Source organism: Bubalus kerabau, chromosome 6, assembly GCF_029407905.1.
Source record: "Bubalus kerabau isolate K-KA32 ecotype Philippines breed swamp buffalo chromosome 6, PCC_UOA_SB_1v2, whole genome shotgun sequence".
NCBI classification, from domain to species: domain Eukaryota; kingdom Metazoa; phylum Chordata; class Mammalia; order Artiodactyla; family Bovidae; genus Bubalus; species Bubalus kerabau.
In genome coordinates, this window is record NC_073629.1 from 70,563,464 (window position 1) to 70,590,778 (window position 27,315).

General features: G+C 39.5%; 1 protein-coding gene across 1 annotated transcript in view; it reads left to right on the forward strand.

Annotated features, from left to right (window-relative positions):
* The first annotated feature begins 7,026 nt into the window (after nt 1–7,026).
* ERICH3 (glutamate rich 3) overlaps nt 7,027–27,315 on the forward strand; it is a 96,085-nt gene continuing 75,796 nt past the window's right edge. The window contains exons 1-5 of the mRNA XM_055587107.1: nt 7,027–7,353; nt 13,128–13,221; nt 15,812–15,937; nt 20,464–20,535; nt 22,145–22,273. Of these exons, the coding sequence (XP_055443082.1) occupies nt 7,289–7,353; nt 13,128–13,221; nt 15,812–15,937; nt 20,464–20,535; nt 22,145–22,273 (486 nt within the window). The 5' untranslated portion in view covers nt 7,027–7,288. The remainder of the gene's footprint in view (nt 7,354–13,127; nt 13,222–15,811; nt 15,938–20,463; nt 20,536–22,144; nt 22,274–27,315) is intronic.

The following is a 27,315-nucleotide window of genomic DNA, read 5'->3' on the forward strand; positions in this document are numbered from 1 at the left end:
TACAGTGGAAGTGAGAAATCGATTTAAGGGACTAGATCTGATAGATAGAGTGCCTGATGAACTGTGGACGGAGGTTTGTGACATTGTACAGGAGACAGGGATCAAGACCATCCCCATGGAAAAGAAATACAAAAGAGCAAAATGGCTGTCTGGGGAGGCCTTACAAATAGCTGAGAAAAGAAGAGAAGTGAAAAGCAAAGGAGGAAAGGGAAGATATAAGCATCTGAATGCAGAGTTCCAAAGAATAGCAAGAAGAGATAAGAAAGCCTTCCTCAGCAATCAATGCAAAGAAATAGAGGAATATAACAAAATGGGAAAGACTAGAGATCTCTTCAAGAAAATTAGAGATACCAAGGGAACATTTCATGCAAAGATGGGCTGGATAAGGACAGAAATGGTATGGACGTAACAGAAGCAGAAGATATTAAGAAGAGATGGCAAGAATACACAGAAGAACCGTACAAAAAAGATCTTCATGACTAAGATAATCACAATGGTGTGATCACTGACCTAGAGCCAGACATCCTGGAATGTGAAGTCAAGTGGGCCTTAGAAAGCATCACTACGAACAAAGCTAGTGGAGGTGATGGAATTCCAATTGAGCTATTTCAAATCCTGGAAGATGATGCTGTGAAAGTGCTGCACTCAATATGCCAGTAAATTTGGAAAACTCAGGAGTGGCCACAGGACTAGAAAAGGTCAGTTTTCATTCCAATTCCAAAGAAAGGCAATGCCAAAGAATGCTCAAACTACCACACAATTGCACTCATCTCACACACTAGTAAAGTAATGCTCAAAATTCCCCAAGCCAGGCTTCAGCAGCACGTGAACTGTGAACTTCTAGATGTTCAAGCTGGTTTTAGAAAAGGCAGAGGAACCAGAGATCAAATTGTCAACATATGCTGGATCATGGAAAAAGCAAGAGAGTTCCAGAAAAGCATCTATTTCTGCTTTATTGACTATGCCAAAGCCTTTGACTATGTGGATCACAATAAACTGTGGAAAACTCTGAAAGAGATGGGAACACTGGACCACCTGACCTGCCTCTTGAGAAACCTATATGCAGGTCAGGAAGCAACAGTTAGAACTGGACGTGGAACAACAGACTGGTTCCAAATAGGAAAAGGAGTACGTCAAGGCTGTATAATGTCACCCTGCTTATTTAATTTATATGCAGAGTACATCATGAGAAATGCTAGGCTGGAAGAAGCACAAGCTGGAATCAAGATTTCCGGGAGAAATATCAATCACCTCAGATATGCAGATGACACCACCCTTATGGCAGAAAGTGAAAGAGGAGAGTGAAAAAGTTGGCTTAAAGCTCAACATTCAGAAAATTAAGATCATGGCATCTGGTCCCATCACTTCATGGGAAATAGATGGGGAAACAGTGGAAACAGTGTCAGACTTTATTTTTTGGGGGCTCCAAAATCACTGCAGATGGTGACTGCAGCCATGAAATTAAAAGACACTTACTCCTTGGAAGAAAAGTTATGACCAACCTAGATAGCATATTCAAAAGCAGAGACATTACTTTGCCAACAAAGGTCCGTCTAGTCAAGGCTATGGTTTTTCCAGTGATCATGTATAGATGTGAGAGTTGGACTGTGAAGAAAGCTGAGGGCCAAATAATTGATGCTTTTGAACTGTGGTGTTGAAGAAGACTCTAGAGAGTCCCTTGGACTGCAAGGAGATCCAACCAGTCCATTCTAAAGGAGATCAATCCTGGGTGTTCTTTGGAAGGAATGATGCTAAAGCTGAAACTCCAGTACTTTGGCCACCTCATGTGAAGAGTTGACTCATTGGAAAAGACCCTGATGCTGGGAGGGATTGGTGGCAGGAGGAGAAGGGGACGACAGAGGATGAGATGCCTGGATGGCATCACCAACTCAATGGACATGAGTTTGGGTGAACTCCAGGAGTTGGTGATAGACAGGGAGTCCTGGTGTGCTGCGATTCATGGGGTCTAAAGAGTCAGATACGACTGAGCGACTGAACTGAACTGAACCACACTATTAATATTAAGGCCATAAATAAAATAACCTGATGGATCACATCTGGATGCCTAATTAGAATAAACTAAGAGAAATTGTAAATCAATATTTGGCATAATTGCTGAAATATGGCAGATTTGGATGCAAATAAAAAAGAATGAAGAATGTAACACAAAATCATTTATATGATATCAGTCCAATCACCCTCTACAAAGAGGCAGGCAGCAGAAACTCACTGTTTAATTTTAGCTGGCAGAGTTTTCTTACAAAGGGTTGGAAAATAATTGACCCTATGTCAATTGCTCTTCTGTCCTGGTCTTTCTTCAAGTTTCCTCAAAAGGTTTTTTTTCCTTGCCTCCCTGGGAACTTCTCTTCTAATGTAACTTTGAAGCACACCACAAAGGCACTTATTTGACAAAACCAAAACAACAAGACTAACACTGTCAGCAATGTGTGCTCATCCACACTGAGCATTCTGAATTAAAAAAAGTCCAAATATGTAAAACATGCTCTTCAATCTCTTTTGTTGTAGACTGTTTTCAGTTCTTATCCTGAAGCAGAAGAAATGTTATGATTCTTCCACATGATTTTTTTTAAAGGTTATACATTGATGAATTGGACTAATATATTTGATTTCTATTAACTGATTGACCATTCATTCAACCAGTTTTGGATGGGTATTTACAGTGGACCTGACTCCATACTACAACAGATGAAAAGTGTACAGGGAAGAATCTTGTTAAGAATCTAAATGGAGTAATTAAACATGGATGAAAGAAATTCTGGTAGAAGGCAAGACAAAGACCGTAGGAAAGGGATAGGAACAATTTTGTGGGAACTCCTGAGACATTCTGCATTTTCTTTGTGAGGACATGGATCTAAGTGTTCTAAGGAATCATGCCTACTTTTAGAACCTCAGTTTCCTGAATACAAAATGAGGGAGTTGACCAGACCTTTTCACATATGAATTTCTGTAATCCATTGATGTAATATGCTGTACTAAGTCACTTCGTTCATGTCTGACTCTTTGCAACCCTATGGACTATAGCCTGTCAGGCTCCTCTGTCCATGGGATTTTCCAGGCAAGAAATACTGGAGTGGGATGCCATACTCTCCTCCAGAGGATCTTCCTGACCCAGGGTTCAAGCCGGTGTCTCTTATGTCTTCTGCATTGGCAGGTGGATTCTTTACCACTAGCACCACCTGGGAAGGGCTCCAGGTAAATCTGTTTCCAGACCCATAAGCATAGATCATCTACTTCAGGAAGCAGTCACTGCATTTTACTTCGTGGTGACAATAATTGTAAAGGGAAGAAGATTGAATTCTCCAGGGCCAGACATCTTTTAAGGGGTAGAGTTATTATTTGACCTCAAGCCTTCTGGCTCCCAATCTTTTCCTTTTTTTAAATCTCATTAAATTTACTTTGGGCAGGAAGTGTTATAGATGCATTTGCTTTAAGTAATTGCAGAAAAATCATTGCACCTCTTAAGAGTTAAGATGTCAGGTCACATATTTCTTAAATTTCCTACTCTTAAATAACAAACTTGCAGTTTTAATGATAGAAAGCTTTTTCTAGTTATTAGTGCTGCTTTCAAATATTTCATTTGGGGAAGTTGTTTCCATCTAGATATTATTAACTTTCTTTGCTAAGACTCTTACTGTGATTCAAAATCTTTGATTTGGTTGGCTGGCTTGAGTGTGATGAGTTTCTTCAGTGGGAGTTCAGTGGATTCTTGCAAATTTTCTTCTGATGGACAGAAAGAGAGACATTTGGATTGGTGCACTGTACTCCATTCTTCATGAACTGTAACGTGAAGGCAATCAAGCTATAATATCCTGTGGTTTGTTTAACTTGCTTTCCCAGTATAAGCACTTGGTATGTGAGTTGAGGAAACATTTTATCTGGCTGAAAGCCTACTTTGGCAGTGGAGATTTGATATAGGCCCCCCCTTGGACACCATCAAAATCTACAAATTGCAGATTTAGTGACCTCTGAAATCCAAAGCACTTCTTGATTAGGCTTCTCATCCTTAGTAATAAAACTGTGCTCATTCACCTAAGTCTCACTTGATTCTGTTGAGCATACAATGGTGTAATCAGTTTTTCCAGATTGGTAGATGAGTTGAATCTTTCCATTTGTGGCAATGTAAAGAGATATCTTGCATAAAATTTCCTGATTGAAATGCTGCTGAAAAATGTCAGTGTATTTGTTGGAGTCCTTATGTTTTTTGTTGTTGTTGTTGTTGTTAGGGATAGGAGAAAGTTGAATAGGAATATGAAGCCATTTGGTCAAATATTAAATACAAAAGATCAATTTCTGAATTAAAAGTATATAAAACATATTTCTATATTTTTGCTCATATAAATAATCATTTTATTTATCCCATGTTATATATCTTGCTACTTATTTTTAAATTTAGTCAGTGGTGTGATGATAAACTGGGTTTTCAGAAAGAAAAAAAGAGACTTGACTTGTAGTGTTTGCCCATTTCTGTGGTGTAAATACTCCTGGCAATCTTGATTCCAGCTTGTACATCATCCAGCCCAGCATTTTGCATGATGTACTCTGCATATAAATTAAATAAGCAGGGTGACAATATACAATATTGTTATACTCTTTTCCCAATTTTGAACCAGTTGTTTCATGTCCGGTTCTAACTGTTGCTTCTTGGCACACATACAGGTTTCTCAGGAGACAGGTAAGATGATCTGATATTCCCATCTCTTTAAGAATTTTCCACAGTTTATTGTGATCCACACAGTCAGAGGCTTTAGCATAGTCAATGAAGCAGATGTTTTTCTGGAACTCCCTTGCTTGCCCATGATCCAACAAATGTTGGCAATTTGGTCTCTGGTTTCTCTGCCTCTTCGAAACCCAGCTTGTACATCTGGAATTTCTTGGTTAATGCACTGCTGAAGCCTGGCTTGAAGGATTTTGTGCATAACCTTGCTAGGTCACCATGCTGTGTGTTAGATTCCCAGAACTTACTTACCTTATAATCAGAAGTGTGTACCTTTAATCAATCTCTTCCATTTCTCCCACCCCTGAGTCCCTGGCAGTCACCATTCTGTTGTGTTTCTATGTTTGGATTTTTTAGACTCCATATATAAGTGAGATCATACAGTGTTTCTTTTTCACGTTCTGGCTTATTTCACTTGACTATCTTCAAGGTCCGTTTGTGTCATAAATGACAGGATTTCCTCTTTTATGGTTGAATAATATTCAAGTGTGTGTGCATGTATTACATTTTCTTTATCCATTTTTCTATTAATGGATACTTAAGTTGTTTCCATGTCTTGATTATTATGAATAATGCTCCAAATGAACATGGAGGTACAGATACCTTTTTGAGATAGTGATTTTATTTCCTTTATATATGTACCCAAGTATGGGATGCTGGATCATATGGGAGTTCTATTTTTTAATTTTTTGAGAAGCCTCCATACTGTTTTCTACAGTGGGCACACCAATTTAAATTCCCACCAACAGTGCACACAGATTTCCTTTGCTCCACATCCTTGGCAAAACATGTTATCTCTTGTCTTTTTGATAATAACCATTTTAACAGGTGTGAGATAATATTTCAGTGTGTTTTTGATTTGCATTTCCCTGGTGGCTAATGATGCTGAGCACCTCTTCATGTTCCTGTTGACCACTTATAAGTCTTTGGAAAAATATCTATTCAGGTGTTTTTCCCATTTTCTAATCTGATTATCTGTGTTTTTTGTTTTTTTATTTTGTTTGCTTTTGCTATTGAGTTGTATGAATTCTTTATATAATTTTGATATTAACCCCTTATCAGATACATACGGTGTGAAAATATTTTCTCCTAAAGGGGCTTTTAAAGGTAATTCTCATGAGGACTCAAAGAAAAGGGAGCAGGAGAGGAAGCATCTGCCTTCCTACACAACACATCACAGTAGAGAACACTGGTAGAAATACAGATGGTAACGGCCATTCTGTTGGAGTCTCAGACAGAAATGAGGAATATGTTATCGGAAACTGAAGGAAAGGTGATCCTTGTTGAAAGTAGCAAAGAACTTGACTGAATTGTGTGACTGTTCGAGTGTTTTGTGGAAGGCAGAATCATCAATGGGGAATTTAAGTCATGTGCTCCCAGCTGTGGACCCAGTAATGGTAAAACCAGATTGGATTGAAGCTGCAGTCTTCACCACTACATCCACCTCCCTCCCTACATCCCTCTTTCTACAGAAGTAGAGATTGTGGGGGCTGGCATGCTGGGAGTAGGTGTTGGGGTTTAAGAGATTCTTCTATCAGTGTGGTCCAGGATACCTGACTCTCATCATGTTTTATTTGGACTGACTCACCTTAAGCAATAATCCTGTTTTGGAGCTTTTCCATTTCAGGAAGATGGAAGAGCTGTAACAGATACTGCTCACATCCCAGAGGCCTGGAAGCAGACAAGTGGGACTATGTATGTGAAAGTGTAATCTGCAGAATGGGACAGAGATTCCACACTCCTTCCCCAGCTGAGGGCATGGTGTCTGACATGGGGACACTCAGTAACTATTTGTGAAAGAATTAGCCTATGACATGGGAAGAAATCAAGCATGCGCATGCGCACACACACACACACACACCTATGTACATGCATAGCCCCCCATTGGAGCTCCATGAGTACAGTGTCTGTGCCATCTCTGGGTCCCTGGGGCTGTACAGAATGCCCTGAAAACAGTCAGTACTCAGTAAATGGTCTGTGATGCATATTATAGTGACTTTCCTTTTAGTCTGGGTTTCTATGGGATAGACTCTCTAAGGGGCAGATGGAGGGATTGATAGGAACTGACCTTTTTAGTTCAGAGCCCTTATTATATCATCTACATGGTGGGAGGCAGGAGTCAAGGGTTGAAGGGTCAAATGTTGAAAGGCTGCAGCTGGGAAGGCCGCTCTCCCTGTGACTCAGCAGCTGCTCGTTAATACTCAGCCACAACAGGAATGGGGAGGTGCAGACTGAAGCGGGGGAAACAGGAACCATGGTAGAGTTGCTTTGTTTTCTGGGGGGCAGTTTTCCCAGTGCGTTGAGCCAGAAAGTGGGTCGTTCCCCACCCAGTGTACTGGGGTTGGGTAAAGAGTCTTGTCCATCATGTAAAGAAGCCAACAAGTTGATTTAGCCAGTTAGTTATGGGCCTTTGTGTAAACAGCATGGCATGTGAGTGATGTGGTCACAGTAGCCAGGTGGTCACTGTGACCAACACAGCTGTTGATCTTATGGATAGGAGCAGGAGAGGATCACAGGGCTGATGTCGGTGACCAGGAAGTCCAGCTTTGATGGATGCCGACAGTAACTTACAAGAGAATGGAATATTCAAGATGCAGCACAATCCCAACCCAGGCAAGGTGACCTCATCTGGTCCAGGGTTGTGCTGGGTGCAAGGAAACAATGTGTGTGTGTGTGTGTGTTGGGGAGGAGAAACAGTGGCAGTGAGTGGAAAGAACAAGGCAGAAAGATTGAAAGAGCTCTACTAAATCTAAGTGTGGCTGTAATTGTAAATCTTATAATTGAATACATGCAAAAGGAAGCTGCAAATCATACCAAGACCTGTGAAGAGAAACAGGGGAAAGGATGAGACAGATCATGGCTGTGACTGAGCCATGGGATTGCTACCCTCTCCCTGTGAAGGGGGCTTGATGGTCACAATGAGGGTGACATTTATATGTTGACTGTGGAAATGTTTGCATTATTTGCTGTCTCTGTTCAGTCTGTTGTACAGAATACCATAAACTGGTATTATGACAGCATAAACCACAGAAATTTATTTCTCACAATTCTGGAGGTTGGTAAATTCAAGATCAAGGCACTAGCTGATTTAGTGTCTGGTGAAAACTTGCTTCCTTGTTCGTGGATGGCCATTTTGCTGTGTCCTCACGTGGTGGAAGGGACACGGGAGCTCTCTGGGGTCTGTTTTATGCAGTGTTAATCTCATTCATAAGAGCTCCACCCTCATGACCTAGCCACCTCCCAAAGGCCCTCCCTCCTAATACCATCACATGGGGGAATAGGGTTTCAACCTGTGATTTTTTTTTCTTTTTTTTGGCAGCACCACTGGGCCTGTGGGATCCCAGATCCCTGACCAATGCTCCCTGCATGTGGAATCTCAGAGTCCTAACCACTGGACTGCCAGGGAATTCTTCAACCTATGAATTTGGGGGGAAACATACTTTCAATCCATAACAACCATTTTACTAAATCTGTATATAATTTAGCATAGTTTCTTGTTAGCAAACAATTCATTTATCTAAAATTTCAGTTAAAAAAAATTAAGGCATTGTCTGAAAAAGAAATGACTGAGCCTGGGGGGACCCAGCTGGTTATTATTCATAGTCATGGAAAGAGATGCTTTACACATGGCATCCCTACCAGGGGCCCTCAATCTTTCCTAAACAGTAGAAGGTGAGAAAATGGATGTGTGCAAAGATTTCAACTTGCCTAGATCTATTGCACCTCTCAGTAAGATTGGAGGGGCCTCACAGACACATACTCATTCAATAGGAGCCTGAGAGAGCAGAATTAGAACGAGATGGTGCCAAAGCTGGCTAAGCTTTCCTATTAAGACCTAAATATTAAAAATGTTTCAAAGTCTAAATGAAAAGAATGGGATATTTTACTGTCAATAAGGAAATTGAGGTTCACATTATCTTAACATTTTGACCCTACTACATTTAATCAGGGTTTTAGCACTCACAGTTATTCCAAAACTATTGATTTTTAAAAATGTGAGCCTGAAAAACAGACAAAAGACTATATATGATATCAGTCTAATGATTTATCTTAAGAATCTGTGAACTGTGGAATCATGATTGTTAGGACTGAGAGACACCTGCTCACCTTTCTGAAATGAGTTGCTGAAAAGGTATTCTGAGATTCAGAAAGGGTAAGGGATACAACGTTGACCTTTTGGAGACAGGAAACCTTTGATGAACTATAGGACACCAAGACAGTTCATTTAAAAGATGATTTCAAAGCATTACCCAGAGCTGGTTTTGTGTGTGCATTACTGAAGCCCTCAGGTTGTCTTTTTACGTAAACCCAGTGAAATAATGGTTTCCGCAGTTGTTCATGCATCTGCAACTCTCGTGTGGCACCTTGGCTTCTGAGCTTTGTAAATGCTTTTCACTGTCTTTTGTGGACGAAATTAAACTTTCCATACTATTCAACAGCATGGAACTTTCCTGAGGTGGGCATTAAGGAGAAGAGACAGGAAAAGGTCACCAATACCATCTCCATGTAATTAAGGCAGTGCAAATAGCTAAATAAAATAGTTGCTAATGACATTTACTTCATTCTATAATAAGTGTCCCTGCTCTGGTCTCAGAATAAGTTTAAGTTAAGGATCAGCTGTTCATTAAACATATAGATTATTAATCTTTATGGCAGGTAATAGGGCATGCATTTTTTAGGACAGCTTTATGTTAGGGCTGTGTTTAGGCTTATGTGTTTTCTTTCACTTCCTATGTCTCTCTATGTATATACACACAGTCATATTTATGTGTATGTATATATATGTGTATGCACATTCATGCATATGTGTACATGTATAGTGTACCTGCTTTTGTAAGATAACAGTTAATGAAAGATAGGCTAAAACTTAGAAAACATAGTTTCAAACTTTGATTTATACCCTTATTTTGACTATCTACCAAGGTGTAGCATATGACCAGGGAACCAATTTGTTCTCTTTTAAGTGAAAAACCCTAAAAATCAACTGTAATTCTATGAATTTCTCTTTTTTTTGGTTCTGGATGTGGAATTAATGAAATTGTCTGGCTATATATGTGGAAGTTAACATTTCTAAATTGCTGAGCTTAAGCTAGTTAGAAACTTATACCAATAAGAATGTGTCACAAACAAAATTGTATCTTCATGTGTTGAACACATCATTATTTAAATACATAATAAATAACATCAGTCAGATCAGATCAGATCAGATCAGTCGCTCAGTCGTGTCCGACTCTTTGCCACACCATGAATCGAGGCACACCAGGACTCCCTGTCCATCACCAACTCCCAGAGTTCACTGAGACTCACGTCCATCGAGTCAGTAATGCCATCCAGCCATCTCATCCTCTGTTGTCCCCTTCTCCTCCTGCCCCCAATCCCTCCCAGCATCAGAGTCTTTTCCAATGAGTCAACTCTTCGCATGAGGGGGCCAAAGTACTGGAGTTTCAGCTTTAGCATCATTCCTTCCAAAGAAATTCCAGGACTGATCTCCTTCAGAATGGACTGGTTGGATCTCCTTGCAGTCCAAGGGACTCTCAAGAGTCCTCTCCAACACCACAGTCCAAAAACATCAATTCTTCGGTGCTCAGCCTTCTTCACAGTCCAGCTCTCACATCCATACATGACCACAGGAAAAACCATAGCCTTGACTAGACGAAACTTTGTTGGCAAAGTAATGTCTCTGCTTTTGAATATGCTATCTAAGTTGGTCATAACTTTCCTTCCAAGGAGTAAGTGTCTTTTAATTTCATGGCTGCAGTCACCATCTGTAGTGATTTTGGAGCCCAGAAAAATAAAGTCTGACACTGTTTCCACTGTTTCCCCATCTGTGTCCCATGAAGTGATGGGACCAGATGCCATGATCTTCGTTTTCTGAATGTTGAGCTTTAAGCCAACTTTTTCACTCTCCACTTTCACTTTCATCAAGAGGCTTTTTAGTTCCTCTTCACTTTCTGCCATAAAGGTGGTGTCATCTGCATATCTGAGGTGATTGATATTTCTCCCAGCAATCTTGATTCCAGCTTGTGTTTCTTCCAGTCCAGTGTTTCTCAAGATGTACTCTGCATAGAAGTTAAATAAACAGGGTGACAGTATATAGCCTTGACATACTCCTTTTCCTATTTGGAACCCGTCTGTTGTTCCATGTCCAGTTCTAACTGTTGCTTCCTGACCTGCATACAAATTTCTCAAGAGGCAGATTAGGTGGTCTGGTATTCCCATCTCTTTCAGAATTTTCCACAGTTTATTGTGATCCACACAGTCAAAGGCTTTGGCATAGTCAATAAAGCAGAAATAGATGTTTTTCTGGAACTCTCTTGCTTTTTCTATGATCCAGCAGATGTTGGCAATTTGATCTCTGGTTCCTCTGCCTTTTCTAAAACCAGCTTGAACATCAGGAAGTTCATGGTTCACATATTGCTGAAGCCTGGCTTGGAGAATTTTGAGCATTACTTTACTAGCATGTGAGATGAGTGCAATTGTGTGGTAGTTTGAGCATTCTTTGGGATTGCCTTTCTTTGGGATTGGAATGAAAACTGACCTTTTCCAGTCCTGTGGCCACTGCTGAGTTTTCCAAATTTGCTGGCATATTGAGTGCAGCACTTTCACAGCATCATCTTTCAGGATTTGGAATAGCTCAACTGAAATTCCATCACCTCCACTAGCTTTGTTCTTAGTGATGCTTTCTAAGGCCCACTTGACTTCACACTCCAGGATGTCTGGCTCTAGGTCAGTGATCACACCATGGTGATTATCTGGGTCGTGAAGATCTTTTTTGTATAGTTCTTCTGTGTATTCTTGCCATCTCTTCTTAATATCTTCTGCTTCTGTTAGGTCCATACCATTTCTGTCCTTTATCGAGCCCATCTTTGCATGAAATGTTCCTTTGGTATCTCTGATTTTCTTGAAGAGATCCCTAGTCTTTCCCATTCTGTTGTTTTCCTCTATTTCTTTGCATTGATCGCTGAAGAAGGCTTTCTTATCTCTTCTTGCTATTCTTTGGAACTCTGCATTCAGATGTTTATATCTTTCCTTTTCTCCTTTGCTTTTCGCTTTTCTTCTTTTCACAGCTATTTGTAAGGCCTCCCCAGACAGCCATTTTTCTTTTTTGCATTTCTTTTCTATGGGAATGGTCTTGATCCCTGTCTCCTGTACAATGTCACGAACCTCATTCCATAGTTCATCAGGCACTCTATCTATCAATAACATCAGTAAGGATACGAAAATATTGTGCCATCCTGGTCTTCAAATCTAGCAGAGGTATTGAATGAGGTTATTGAAAGCATATGGACCTGGGTAATCAGAGGCTCCTCACCCCCGACTCCCCATCCATGGAATGTATGCCCCAGACTTGAGAGAGCAATGTGTTGTTGAGACCACTGGGACCCTGTACATGACTGAATCCAGTTAAGGCCTCTATATAAGCTTTTAAGATTCTGATGGGCAGGTGTGGAGAGATACTCATCTTGCAACCACCCAAGACAAGTCTCTTAAGGAAGGTCTTAGTTGCCTGGTGGCATGTGGATCCATGTGGACCAAGGATCAGGCCAACTGGTGGGCAGACTCCCCACCACCGGACCACTGTGGAATTTCTAAGAAGACTTTCTTGACAAGAGGAGTTGCTGATCTCCTTCTCTGTGTCCCCATGTTTTTTTGTATTTTTCTGTTATTGGATTTTTCACAACCAATTTAATAGTTCATATCTGATTTCCATACTTGTCTGTGGGATAAAATGGCATCAAGCTGTCTCCCAGTTCTTATCATCAAACCTAGAAAACAATAGGTGCTTGTTGTTGTTCAGTCACTCAGTCGTGGTCTGACTTTTTGCGACCCCATGGACTACAGCACACCAGGTTTCCCGGTGCATCACCATCTCCCAGAGCTTGCTCAAACTCATGTCCATTGAGTTGGTGATGCCATCCAACCATCTCATCCTCTGTTGTCCCCTTCTCCTCCTGCCTTCAATCTTTCCCAGCATCAGGGTCTTCTCTAATGAGTTGGCTCTTTGCATCAGGTGGCGAAAGTATTGGAGCTTCAGTTTCAGCATCAGTCCTTCCAATGATTTCCTTTAGGATGGACTGGTTTGATCTCCTTGCTATCCTAGGGACTCAAGAGTCTTCTCCAGCTGGAGTGGGTTGCCATGTCCTCCTCCAGGGGATCTTCCCAACCCAAGAATTGAACCCAGGTCTTCCAAATTGCTGGCTGATTCTTTACCATCTGAGCCACGAGGGATGCCCCAATAGGTGATTAACACCTGTTTATTAAACACATACACGAATGACTGGTTGGCTGGATGAATGAAAGATAATGCACACTTTGGGGATGAGAGTCAAGAATTCCTTGGTTATCAAATAACACTTCATAAAACCTTAATGGTTTCATTTTTCTGTTCCAGATTACTTGCTGCATATAATAGTCTCATGGATAAACACCTGGCTGGATATTTTAACAATACAAGGATAAGGCGGCATCTCTTAAGATCAGGGCTGGTAAGATTTGGTTTTGTTTCTACCTGCCCCCTTGTTTCATTAAGTCCAATATTTCCCTATCTTTCCTAGTTTCCTCTTTGAGCTTAACAATGACATCTTTTCCCTTCCCTCATTTTAGAATAATTACTTCCTTTCCAAAGCTCTGATTTATCTATTTGAGTCTATCTTTCAAAAGATAAGAAGAGAGGTCAGGAGGGCTGCTAAGGCAACTTATAAATTATTAAGGAAAATCCCTGTAAGTGTCTAACAACATATTTCATTTGTTTATTCACTCATTTATTCAGCACATATTTATTGAACACATTGTAAAAACCAGGAACTATTAGGGAGTTAGGATAGAGAAGTCTTTACTGTCTTCAGGAAAAAATATTGTTTTTAATAATCACAGGATATGATGTGGAAGATATCAACAGTTTAAAATTTTCCTCTAAATTTTTAAAAACTCTTTCATTTCATGTGACAGTTTATTGATACATTAGTGTCTTTCATTAGCTCCAAAACTATCATTTCCAGAAAATTTCCACTTCTCTAAATGTCTATAATGTGAAAACCTTTAAAAAAATACTATAGTTTTTCATTTAAAGTAAAGAGTGTGGTTATAAAAAGTGTGACTAACGATTTTAGCTATTTACTTTCTTAAAAGACAGTGAGTTTCCTTAACTCTCGTTGCCATGGTGTTGAAAGGATATGCATCGCATTTCTAATTGTTGTTTATGTGCTTGGCACTCTGTCTGGGTAGATCTCAGCGAGTTTGCTTTTTGTCTCCTGGGGCTTTGTTATCAGATAGACCTGGCTGAAACCTGGCTCTGCCATTTACAAGACAAAATCTTCAGCAAAACACTTAAGTTTCTCAGCTCCAAAGTGTTCAGTTGAAGAAAGATAATGAAGATAATGATACCCAGCACTCAGAGTTGTGACAATCAGAGATGTAGAAAAAATGGTTGTTGTAATTACTGTGGTTGCTATTAACACTGCTTCTTTGGATAACAGTCCGTGAGCTTCCTATGAAATGGGAAGGACTTTGTATTTCTTATCAACATCATTAACAAGCACTTATTGAATACCAATTATATACATGGCAACTCAAACAGCAAAGACACAGCCCTTTCTCTAGAGCAGTCGTACAAATACAGTCCCTAAATCGGGAGTGTTCAGCATCATCTGGGAACTTGTTAGAGCACCACTCCAGATCTGCTTCCCTGATGGCTCAGATGGTAAAGAATCCACCTGCTAATGCAGGATATGCAGGTTTGATCAGGGAAGACCCCCTGGAGAAGGAAATGGCAACCCACTTCAGTATTCTTGCTTGGGAAATCCCATGGACAGAGGATGCTGGTGGGCCACAGTCCATGGGGTTACAAAGGATCAGACACAACTTAGCAACAAAACAACAACACTCCAGATCTATTAAGTCAGAAACTGGAGGAGGGCCCATCAGTCTTTTTTAGCTTGTCTTCCAGGTGATTCTTCATCTCAAGTTTAAGCACTTCTGCCCTATAGGGGCTTCCAGTCTAACTGGGGAGAAATAACAATGTTAATTGCTGAGGGAGGGGCAGTACAGGAAGTTCTCAACAATTTTTCCTGATTGGATAAACAGGACATGGTATCCCATGGACAACACATTTCAAGGTCTGTAACTGATTTATTCACAATTCCAAGCACACTTTCTATAACTACACCCCTTTCTTCCATTAGAAAATGCATTCATGAAAAAGATGATCAATAACCAATCACTTGTAGCACAATTCTAGTTGATCTCAATACTTCAATATGTTGCAACAACAGTGCTAAAAACCTAGTTATCAGTTAAGAAATATGTGGACTTGAATTAGATGTGAAGAGAAGAGCAGTATTTAAATAGAGGAAAAGGAAGAAGATGAACATTCTAGTAAGTATAACATCCTCAGTTTAGGGAAGATATTAAAAATAGAACAAATACGCCCATAGGACATAGGAAGGAATAAAATAAAAATCAGAAACTATCACTCCTGGGACTTGCAATGATGTCTCTTGAAACCCGTCTGGAATACTTTGTATCTGTAGTACTGTATAATCTGAAAATATCTGAATCACAGCAAATTAAATTACATTCTGGGCTGGAAAGTAGAAGAAGAAAAGCAGTGTGAAAACAAAGTAATGAAACCAATTATTTTAAAAACAAATTGATGAGATCCTCTGTAGCTTACATGTTTTGCCCTTCAAAGTATTTCCTGTGAGATCATCAGCCTTGTGATCACTGCTCCTATTCATTGTTTCAAGGTAGCACTCCACCCCTTCTTCCCCAATGTGTTCAAAAAAAGAAATGAAAAGAACACCTGGGTTCTATCAAGGGAAAATTGTTACGCTAATGAAAACCTTGTTTTAAACATCAAGTGCACCACCTGTATGTGTTTTCCCAATGATGAGTTTATGAGACTGCCTTTTGCTTTTTTTCCTCTTATGAAACGTTCATTAAAAGTGAAAGTTTATCAACCATAGTACTATACTCCGTAGGCTTTAAAGATGCTGCCTATTTCTCTTTCTGATTGACTGACTGTCCATCTATTTCTCTGCTTTGTGTTTCTATGTATGTTTTATTTATTCATGACAGATCACAAGAAATGGAAGAATACTTTCTGAAAAGGAATACAAACTAAACATCATGAAGAAGGATCACCAAAAATATATCCGGGAGTGCTTAGCCCAGGCTATTTTCCATAAGGTTCTTGATATGGAGGTACAAGTATTAACTATTTCCTTCACAACTGATACTTTCTAGTAAGAAAATTAATACTTTCTGTACCCAGAATCAGGGAGAATTATTCCTGTATTTCGTTAAAAATGAATGAAACAAGGTGACCTGAGAAATATTGTATATCTCTCTAGGTAGTGAGAAGAGGCAAGACACCAAAGTAAGCATTTCTTCATTTCAGTTAGGGAAAAATATGGACATTGTTGTATAATTTGTGATATTTAATTTAACAAATGTAGATTTTTAGTCCATAATGGCTACTTTAAAACATACCAGTCCTCACCATCTGTACCTCAATTTCCATTTACTAAAAAAAAGTGACATCTGTTTAAATATCAGTAAGTCTACTGCCATGAATTATTTCAGATTTGTTATTCTTTGAAGGCTCCAAAGCTCAGCCGTATGCTAAATTTCAGGGAACAGGCATTGGAACATCTGCCGTCCCTCCCACTTTAGGCTACATTGGTCAGCATAGATTCACAACCCAAGCATCAACAACTTTTTTTTTCCACTCTGACATGGCATTTTTAGAAGGATATCTAGCTAACTTTATAAATCATTTTAGCCTTGCTCCATGGAACTTGTAGTTTCAAGCATCAACATCGTTTTAATGTCTGTGAAAAAGCATGTTACTTCTCTGCTTGACCAAGTAGCAGTAAATCAGAAAACTTGGCTCATGAAACCATTGACCTGTGGGCGCACCATACGATTATGAGTAACTGTAGAATCAAGAGTAAACCAATACTAAGTGTGAAGTGAAGTGAAGTGAAGTTGCTCAGTCGTGTCCGACTCTTAGTGACCCCATGGACTGTAGCCTGCCAGGCTCCTCCATCCATGGGATTTTCTAGGCAAGAGTACTGGAGTGGGTGTAGTGTCACTGAAAATATTTATTACTATGCTGCTAACTAAAGTGAGCAAGTGTTATGCTCACTTCAGATGTATATGATTTGTTCATTTAGGAATTCATTTTGTGATTTATGGGCTTCCCTGGTGGCTCAGGCAGTAAAGAATCTGCCTGCAATGTAGGAGACCAGGGTTCAAACCCTGGGTCAGGAAGATCCCCTGGCGAAAGGAATGGATACCCACTCCAGTATTCTTGTCTAGAGAATTACATGGACAGAGGAGCCTGGCAGGCTACAGTCCGTGGGGTTGCGAAGAGTCAGACATGACTGAGCGACTAAGTCATGACTGAGTCACTTTGTGACTTATATCATGTGCATGAATTATATAGAATCATTGTTTATGGCTCTCAAATTCACTTCCTTGTAAAAGTATTAGTTGGAATTCTACAACTAATGTTGAAAAAACAGTACAGTGTAAAATTAACCTATACATAATTTCAAACTTAATCAATAAGGACCAAGTTCTATATTAGTCTTGATCCTTGAACTTTGGTTTTCTAAAGTTTCATATAATGCACACATCATAACCATTAAATGTGCAATTATTAAAGTCTTTGTGTATTCTTAAAGTTTGAAATAAATAGTTCAGATAAATGTTAATGTGTAATATATAATTTTATATTATACACAATATATTAATATAATTTAAAATAAAATATTCAGTATTTCTAAATTGTCACCTTTGTCTCACATTTAGTTTATGCCAATACTGTTTACTAATGTTGTTTTAATATTCATTTATTCATTCATGCAAGAAAAGTTAATTGCAAGCTTCCCATGTACCAGTATGGGGTTACATGATGTAGCTGCGAGATAAATTTTTTTTAAATAGAAAGTGATCACATGCTAGACGAGAGGAATAAAGAGACTGAGCCCGAAAAGCAGGGAATGATGACTTGCCTCTGTGAGAGTAGGAAGAAGCTGAATAGAGGTCCTGCCATTTGAACTGAGCCTGGAGGACTGAATGCGACTTGACATGAAAAGATCTAAGCAAAGCAGATGTGAAGTTGCAGAGGTGTGAGGGGACATTGTGGGTGGAAAAGAAAGCTCACTGAGGCCAGACTGCACTGTGAGTTGGCTGAAAGAGTGGCAGCAAGTGACACTCTCTAGTAAGTTTGGGGCCCTGTTTCTTGAGGCCTTCAATTCTCAGCTAGGTTAGGTGTTTAGGTGATGAGGCGATGAAACATTTTTCAGCAGGGGAGTGAAATTAATGAGCAGAGCTGCTTTAGAAAGATGATGTTGCTAAAAATGTGGAAGATGGATTAATGAGCTGGAAAAGATTGGAGGTGGGAGGTCAATTAGGAAGCTGTTGCCAGAGGGTGTGGGCTCACAGCAGTAGTGGAAGTGCCGGGGAGAAGCAGCTGTCCATGGGGATCTGGAAGAGGGAGAGAGAACAGAGAGCCCGACTCTGCCTGGACCAGGAGAGGGAGGGAGGCACCTGAGCCACTCTGAGGTTTCTAGCATGGTGGTGTGTCCCTTGCAGGAAATTGGGAACAACGACATGGACTAGATAAGAACCTCCAACTGGTGGGAAAACCTGATAGAGTGCTGACCCGGAAGCCAGCAGGGTCTTACAAGCTACAGAATGGTTCTGTAAGAAGACTACTGGGGAGAAAAGGAAATCCTGTTTGACCTCAAGGGTAAAGACATAGGTAGCCTTGGTGAAAGTGGATTCAGAGATGGTAGAAAGGAATGGGGCTTCCCGGGTGGCTCAGTGAGTGAAGAATCTTCTTGCAATGCAGGAGACACTGGTTTGATCCCTGGGTCTGGAAGATCTGGAGGAGGGCATGGCAACCCACTCCAGTGTTCCTGCCTGGAGAACCCCATGGACAGAGGAGCCTGGCAGGCTACAGGCCACAGGGTTGCAAAGAGTTAGACAGGACTGACGTGACTGAGCACTCTCACATGCACAGATAGGAGTGAGGATGGGAGAGGGGGACTGCAGTGAGGTGAGAATAAATGGAAGGTGGAAGTGGTTGATAGTAAATCTAATGAAGTTTGGTGATAAGTGGGTGAGATAACAGAAAGAGAAGAAAGGCTTTGAGAAGAGGATTGATGATACTTAGAGAGGGAATGATTGAGTCTGCAGGGTCTTAAAGGCAGCCGGAAGGGATCAAGAGCAGTTAAAAAACATTTTTTAAAAGCGACAGAATATCAAACACTCTCAAAGGTATCTGAATGATTTCAAATTGAATTATAAGCAGATTATTTTTACATGAAATTTATTTTTAAGTTATATAACTAATATACTACCAAAACTTTGGAAAACATAAGAAAGCATTAAAAAAGGAAAAGAACTGTGCATAATTTCTCCTCTCAGAGATAACTGCTGTTAACAGTCACATTTCCTTTTTGTCTTTTGTCTATTCATATAAAGACATTAATAAACCCATATCATGGTGTGAGAGAAACATGGTTTCTCCAAAAAAAAAAAAAAGACAAGCCAGGAAGTTAAGGTCAGAAAGAAAGTGAAAGTCGCTTAGTCGTGCCAGCTCTTTGCAACCCCATGGACTATACGGTCCATGGAATTCTCCAGGCCAGAATACTGGAGTGGGTAGCCTTTCCCTTCTCCAGGGGATCGAACCCAGGTCTCCAGCATTGCAGGTGAATTCTTTACCAGCTGAGCTACCAGGGAAGCCCAGGACTAGGATTCAAATTACAGTTCCACCACTGACTAGATGTGTGACCTGGGGTAAGTTCATGGTCCTATGCCTCAGTTCCTTCATTTGTGAAACTAGCTGCTGCTGCTCCTAAGTTGCTTCAGTCGTGTCCGACTCTGTGCCACCCCATAGACAGCAGCCCAGCCAGGCTTCCCTGTCCCTGGGATTCTCAAGGCAAGAACACTGGAGTGGGTTGCCATTTCCTTCTCCGATGCATGAAAGTGAAGAGTGAAAGTGAAATCGTTCAGTCGTGTCTGACTCTTAGCAATCCCATGGACTGTAGCCTACCAGGCTCCTCCGTCCATGGGATTTTCCAGGCAAGAGTACTGGAGTGGGGTGCCATTGAGACTGCTTAGCAATTGGGATTGTTCAAGAAGAGACGATATTCATGAAGCACTCTCCCAGCACTGGGACAGGCACACGATGTGAGCTCGATCAACAAAATTACATTTCCATGCAGTTCAGCTTTGTACTTTTATCAGCATTACATGCATTTTCCATTTTTAAAGCCAAATCTTTTGGAACCTTATTTGAAAAATTACATTCTGTCCCGTTTATATGGATGTGCCTCAAACTTAAACCATTCTCTTTAAGGTTTATAATGCTTCTGAATTTTTGCTTTGAAGGAAAAAAAACTTTCAGACAGCATCTTTGTGCATAAAACATTTTTTTTTTAATTATTATTTAGATTTCCCCCTAGGTTTAGAAGTGAAATTTATGGGTTATCAGTAGGAGCACTTTTAACTGCCTAATGTATGTTAGGAATTGGCTTTCCAAAGAGTTGTACCAATTTATATTCCCATGTGCACACTTATGCACATGATTCTTCTCCATCTCAGTGACAAGAGGGGTAATTGAGAATACCGTTAGCTAGTGGGGTTATTTTCCTCTCAAAAATTCTTTACTATAATTGATATGATGCTTTCCTTCACTCTTTCCTCTTATTTAGCGTTACCATCAGCTTGAAATAAAAAAGAAACTGGAGACCTTAGCTAGGAAGGAGCGAATTCAGAGATTTAAGGTAAGGAGTTCCATAACTATTTTACTTCATAATATTATTTCATAATTTTGAAGGTCAGTGGTACTATTATTGAAGCTCTTTGGAGTCACTTTATTTTGGGGTAACTCATAACTGACATCAAATGGTTCCACCATATTTGAATCTTGGCCACTGTTATTGTGGAAGATCATAACAAAATAGTAGCTACTGTACAAGAGAAACTGTATAAGGCACAATTAATTCAAAGAAAAACTTGAAAATGTCCTCAAGTTTGAAATTTTGCTTTTGTATTTCCTTGATTGATTTGTGATAGAGGCCAAAAGATTTGTTTGTCATAAGAAGATAAAAATAGATGGTGATGTTCTCAATGTTATCGAAAATGGAGCATTTTAAGAATTATCCAATGGTGCTTTTTCATGTGAATGTGACCTTTGAAAATATATGGTAGGAAAGATCTATATTAGCAAACAAAACATAAGATTTAGAGGTTCTGTGAAGTCATTTAAAAATTCCTGTTTTCTACTTTTGCATTTGATATTTCTTGTTTGCAGTCAACTTAGGAAATGTATAAATTTAAATTAAGAGATGAGAGATTCAATTAGGCATGTTTGAAAGGTTTCAGTTTAGGTTGGCAGTTTTACTCAATTTGTTGAGTCATTCAAGCCCACATGTTGTTCTTCATTTTCAGTGTAGTGCTACAAATGTGGGACTTAAGACACATTTCACAAACTGATGAATATTCGTGAAGCTTCTGTGGAATAACTTGCAGTAGGAAACAGTCATTTTCCCTCTTGCCTGATGGACTCAAATCTGTCTATTTTATCTTGGTCAAAACATACTATTGTTATAAAAGTGTTGTTAAATAACAGACAATAGGTCAGTTTCTCCGGATCAGAAAAGTTGGTGTGGAAAGATTTGTAGTTAAGTCAATTTTGCCAATAGTGTTCTCTGTCAAGGAATGATAGATTCTACAGTTTATCTGCTGAAGTGTTGATGGAGAAAATAGTTACTGGAAATGGTTTCTGAAACAGTGTTGTATTCACTCTTGCCTGTATGGCCAGACACACTAAACAGGTACATGGGCATGTTGCAACATTGGCAGAAATTCCTGATAGACACTTTATTTCCTCCTTGTACAGTTTTGATTCATCACAATTTTCACCTGTAGCTGCACTTGGCAAAAGACTTATATTTTAGGCCCCCATTATGTCATATATAACCTTTTGCTTATGGCATTATTTAATTTTTTTTAAGACAGAAATGTAATACTTTGTGGTAGTGTCTACTGATCAGAGTAGTGAGGAACATTGTGCTTCTTTAGTGATCTGCTTCAAGCAAATTAAACATTATGCTAAAACTAAGGATACATTGCATCTGTGGCTATTACCATGAGCACAGCTATTCCTTTAGGTAAAGCATACTCAATTTCTTGCCTTTCACTACCATACCCAACTCTCTAATACAGCTGTGAAAACATCTCCTCGTTATTATGATGGTCCTCGGATGGAGTACTTTTGAAAAGCACGAGAAAGAACTTCTCTACTCATATAACATTTCTTCTCTGGCAGGTATTAATTTAACCTAGATGAGTAATTATGCATTGATTTGTTAAATCACTTTCTTATTCTAGGGAGAGCACACAAGATGGACCATAGAAAATAACATAGCCCTCCTGTCTCCCCGCCCCCCTGTTGGCCCCAAGACTAACCGTGGCCATAGTGTTCTGGTTGATGAAGGGCATTCCAGTCCAGTAACACCGGTGAGTCATATCAATCATGCTGACTTGCACCATGCCAATAATTAATTCATGATTTCTTATAACTCTCAGGAAGAATGCTCTCGGGGTACATGGTTGTATCATCCTTATAGTCTTATATCCATTCAAGTCTGTGCCTACTGAATGTCCCACCTTCATCCAATGTCACCACTCTTAAATCCATTTTGTTACTACTAGATTAGTTTTCTTGAAGTGCAGATTATTTGTTACTTACATGCCCAAGTACCTTCACTGGCTCTGTGTCGCCTATAGAGAAATCCAGACTCTTGCAATTGACATTTAAGACCCCAAACCACATGACATCAATTTAGCTATCTTAATATTTTTCCTCACCATTACCCTTTAGCACCCTATGTGCGAGTGTGCCAAGTCAGTTCAGTTGTGTCTGACTCTTTGCAACCATATGGACTGTAGTGCAGCACAATTGAGCTGTTGGTTGTTCCATACATGTTCTATATTTTCTGACTTCTGGATCTTGTTCTTGCTATTCTCTCTACTCTTACCTTATCTGTAAAGGTTTTTTATGCACACAAATTCAATATACTACAGAACACGAACCGGATACTTACATCTGAGCTTCTTTTATCAGAAGTATATGTCATAATCTAAAAGAAAAATAATTAAATGCACAAAAATTCTATTAAAGAAATCACACACCCCTACATTTCATTCTAGTTCAATTCATTTACAACCTAGGGGTGGTATTTGCTTGAAGGAATAGGTAGCTTGAAATAGTATAAATACAGGAAGAGATTTGCAAAATATTTGCTGGCAGATGATGGTTTCAGCTTTCAATAAATAGCTTTGATGACATCTTTATTCCTGCTTTCTGTGGCCTAATATATTTCCTTGTTAGCATGAACATTTTTTGGATTGCATAGTATTTATAGAGGTATTGCAGTGCTTTCACAGATTATTGAAGTAGATTCATCACATATAGTGTTAAGCTTTGACATTTTTCAAAGGTAAATATGTTTTGACATTTACCGATGAACAGCTCAAGTTATAAAAAGCAACTGTCTTTCCTTTGTTGTTACTGAATTTCCAGGCTTCATTTAAATGTATATGTACATAAATATTCTTTCATTGGGTGGCAGATTCACTAGAATCCCAAAAGCTTATCCTGGGTGAAACAAAAGAAATAATCAAGTTCCGTTTTCTATCTTCCCACCTGTTTAGGGAGAAAAAAAACCCTTGAAAGGCTTTCTTTTCAATTTTCCAGCTGAACAGCCTCAATAAGTAGTTTATGATACATCCAGGAGATCTTAATGTGGCAGGAGTGAGAAAGTAATTTAAAAATTACAGGAAACACTGACACCAGCACTTTAGCAGCCTTTCTATCTGGTAAGCCAGGATCCCTCACTTGATCACCCCCTGCTGTGCTTCTGCCCTGGAAGGGATACCTATTGTGATCTTGGAATTGTACTTTGCATTTTACAGAAATTCAAGTCCTTCTTTTTTGTTTTCCTGACTTGCTTACATATCCTCTAAACTTGACTCCTGATCTCTAGGTGCTATTGGGATGAAGATAATCCTTTGGGGATACTGCCATCCCTTTTTCTCTTTGAACTTTCTTGAGTGAATAAGGAAAGCATACAGTGAATAGTTACTACACTTGATCACTAATTGCACCTGGACTTTCAAAATAGCATGTAGCTTTTAGCTGCACCGTGCCATTAAAACTGTGGAGAGTCATTCAGGTAATTTTGTACATGCTTGGAAAATTCACCCCCAGAGATCTTCTTAGAAGAATTAGAAATGCTCAGCTATGCTGAGTAATCACCAGGTAGTGAATTTCAATTCACATTCTGGTACAGTTTTGAAAATGTTAAGCTACAGTGCCATATTTATTCCCAGAAAATACATTATGAGCAGTTTAAAGTGTAGCAAATTTAAGGTGGCTTCTGATGTGGACTATAACAGTTTGTAGCTCACAGCTGTTAGTTGAATGGTACAGATTTGTTTTTTAGAGATACATGTAATCAGTTAAACATTTGACTGCCACATTCATCTAACTGAATGCAAATGTGGGGAAGTAACATTTAGAGCACAGCAGCAAATAGATCATGTTTTAGTTTATAGTAACCTGCTTTCCAAATCCTACATTCAGTGTTTCTGTATTCAGTTTGATTTTTAGACAGGAGTGAGTCTTAAGGCATATTTCTTTCACAGAGATCAAAAGAATTCTTTTGGATAATCTGATTCCCTTTTTCAGAAAACATCTAGTTTGATTTCTCTTTGTGGGTTTTAAGACCTTGCACCTTTCGGCTCATAGAGGCTTATGTCCTATTTCTTTAAACTAAATGTTGTTCTAGTCAATCCACTTGGTTTCCTGTCTAGATTTGTGTGCAGAGACCAAAATAATGACTTTAATGTGAGGATATGCTCCCTACCTTAAGTTTCAAGTCCTGTGCTATCTCTACTTTCTCAGTCATAAAAAGCTCAGACTCCTTTTGTGTCACTGATCTGCCATATTTAGTGTGTTGTCTTCATCCACTCAAGCCATGATGGCATATTTTTGTTGTTCAGTTGCTCAGTCATGTCCAACCCTTTGTGACCCCATGGACTGCAGCATGCCAGGCATCCCTGTATATTACCATGTGGGTATTTCAGCCCGAAAGAAGAGGATAGGGTAAAGTGAAGACATTTTTTTTTCTTTCTAAGAACATGATCTGGAAGTTTTATATATCACTTCTACTCATATCTTATTGGACAAAACTGAGGCATACGTCTATATAGAATTGGAAGAGATGCTGGGAAATATAGTTCTTATTTGTTATAGCCATGTTCCCTAATGGGCTTCCTTGGTAGCTCAACTGGTAAATAATCTGCCTGCAATTCAGGAGACCCCAGTTTGATTCCTAGGTTGGGAAGAACTCCTGGAGAAGGATTAGGCTACCCACTCCAGTATTTTGGGGCTTCTTTGGTGGCTCAGTCAGTAAAGAATTTGCCTGCAATGTGGGAGACCTGGGATCGATCCCTGGGCTGGGAAGATCCCTTGGAGGAGGGCATGGCAATCCACTCCAGTGTTCTTAACCTGGAGAATTCCCATGGATAGCAGTCCATGGGGTAGCAAAGGGTTGGACACGACCGAGCGACTAAGCACAGCACACATGTTCCCTAATAAATGTTACATTACATAAAGAAAGGAAAGCAGATCTTGGGATATATTACTTTTGCTGTCCTTCCCATGTTTGGTTCACAACTGATTCTTCTTACTTGGATGTCCAAATTCACCATCCCTTTTTTCTATTTAACATTATCCTTTATTGCTCATTCATTTGGATAAAATGTAACTACTTCTGTGAAACTTTCACTTTTAATACTTGTCTCATTGGCTTATTCCAAATAACTTTTAGTTCTAAGTTTGTTAGTTCGCAGGTATTTTGTTATTATTATTTCTTTGGTAGTATTTGTGTGGTTCATTTGGCACTAATTGTCTTGTGTTGCCAGTAGATTACTGTTTCATCTCCTCACAGTGACTAGAGTTGGAATTCAGTAAGTGCTGACTTAACAAAAGCAGAGCTTTAGCAACGTATAACATGCTTGTCAAGATGGTACTAAGATCAATTTTTGGTGGTGGGAGCAGACCTATCACCATTCTTTATGTATTTATACAACACTTTTCCAGAGTTGAATATTTGTGGTCACTATTAGAGTCAATGTAATAAACCTTTTTTATAAATCATTTACATACTATCTTTCTTACACCCTCTTACCTAAATTTGCATGTATTATTCTTAACAGGTTTACCAGTATTTTATTGTAATAGAACAACTGGGCCAAACATTTTGTTTTTTTCCATTTTTGAAACATTGCTGATCTTTACGTTAAGGTTACAATGTTCTGTCAGTGCTCCCACAGGCATATCTAATGCTCTGAACTGGCACTTTTGGTGTTCTCTGCAGTACATTCTTGATTAGAAAATGCATCAGTCAGGGTCTCAGCAGGAAACAGATGGCTCACACAAATAGGGTAATTAGGACGAGTTTAATAAAGAAACTATTTAGAAAGATGTGGGCAGGGTTAAGGAAAACCAACTAGGGATGTAAAGCGTGCTGGGGTGAACACAGTGGGAACCACATCATGTAGGGCTAAGGGGAAAGGGAGGTATTGGATACCAGAACCAGCAGGCGGTTTCTGGAAGAAGACTTCCTGAAGAGCTGTGGACTTTGGTGGAGGGACCCAGTTGGCCCATCGTGACCTTGGCAGGAGGGTCCAGCAGCATTAGGACCCCAGTCTCCTTCCCTCCTGTCTTTGATCTCCTGCCAGTGTCTTTCACTGGCCAAATCCCACTGGAAACCTGAGGTTAGTTGATATGGTCCATTAAGAAATGACTCCCAGCAGCCAGAGCAAAAAGGAGAAGGCAGAGAAGAGGAGCAAATGGAAACCATCTAGCTTGGAAAACATCTCTAAACATCTACATTTTGATAGTATTTTCCAAAGTTGCCAGTCACTAGTTCTCATTTTTGTTTTCCTAATAGTTCAAGGAAGAGATTGAATAAATAAATGGTAATGCATTAGAGGTAAGCATTCGCCTTCCCTCATTTTGAATCATATTGTCTGCTTTTACTTCAGCACTAGTCTTAAGGCTTAAAACCTGGAATGAGTTCATTCTAATCATATGCCCTAGGTCTCTAAAATCGGAACATTATTCAACTTAACATTTAATTGAACAAAGGGCTTCCCAGGTGACTCAAATGGTAATGAATCTGCCTGCAGTGTGGGAGACCTGGGTTTGATCCCTGGGTTGGGAAGATCCCTGGAAAAGGGCATGGCAACACACTCCAGTATTCTTGCCTGGAGAATTCCATGGGCAGAGGAGCCTGGTAGGCTACAGTCCATGGGGTCATAAAGGGTTGGACATGACTGAGCGACTAAAATTTTCATTCTATGTACAGCATCAACTAGGCATTGTCAGTGAGTTTACAGTATGAATAAAATACAGGAACCTAACAGAGAACATCTTTATCTAAAATACTCTATTGTGGCATTTAGGTATGTAGAAGACTTCCACACCATAT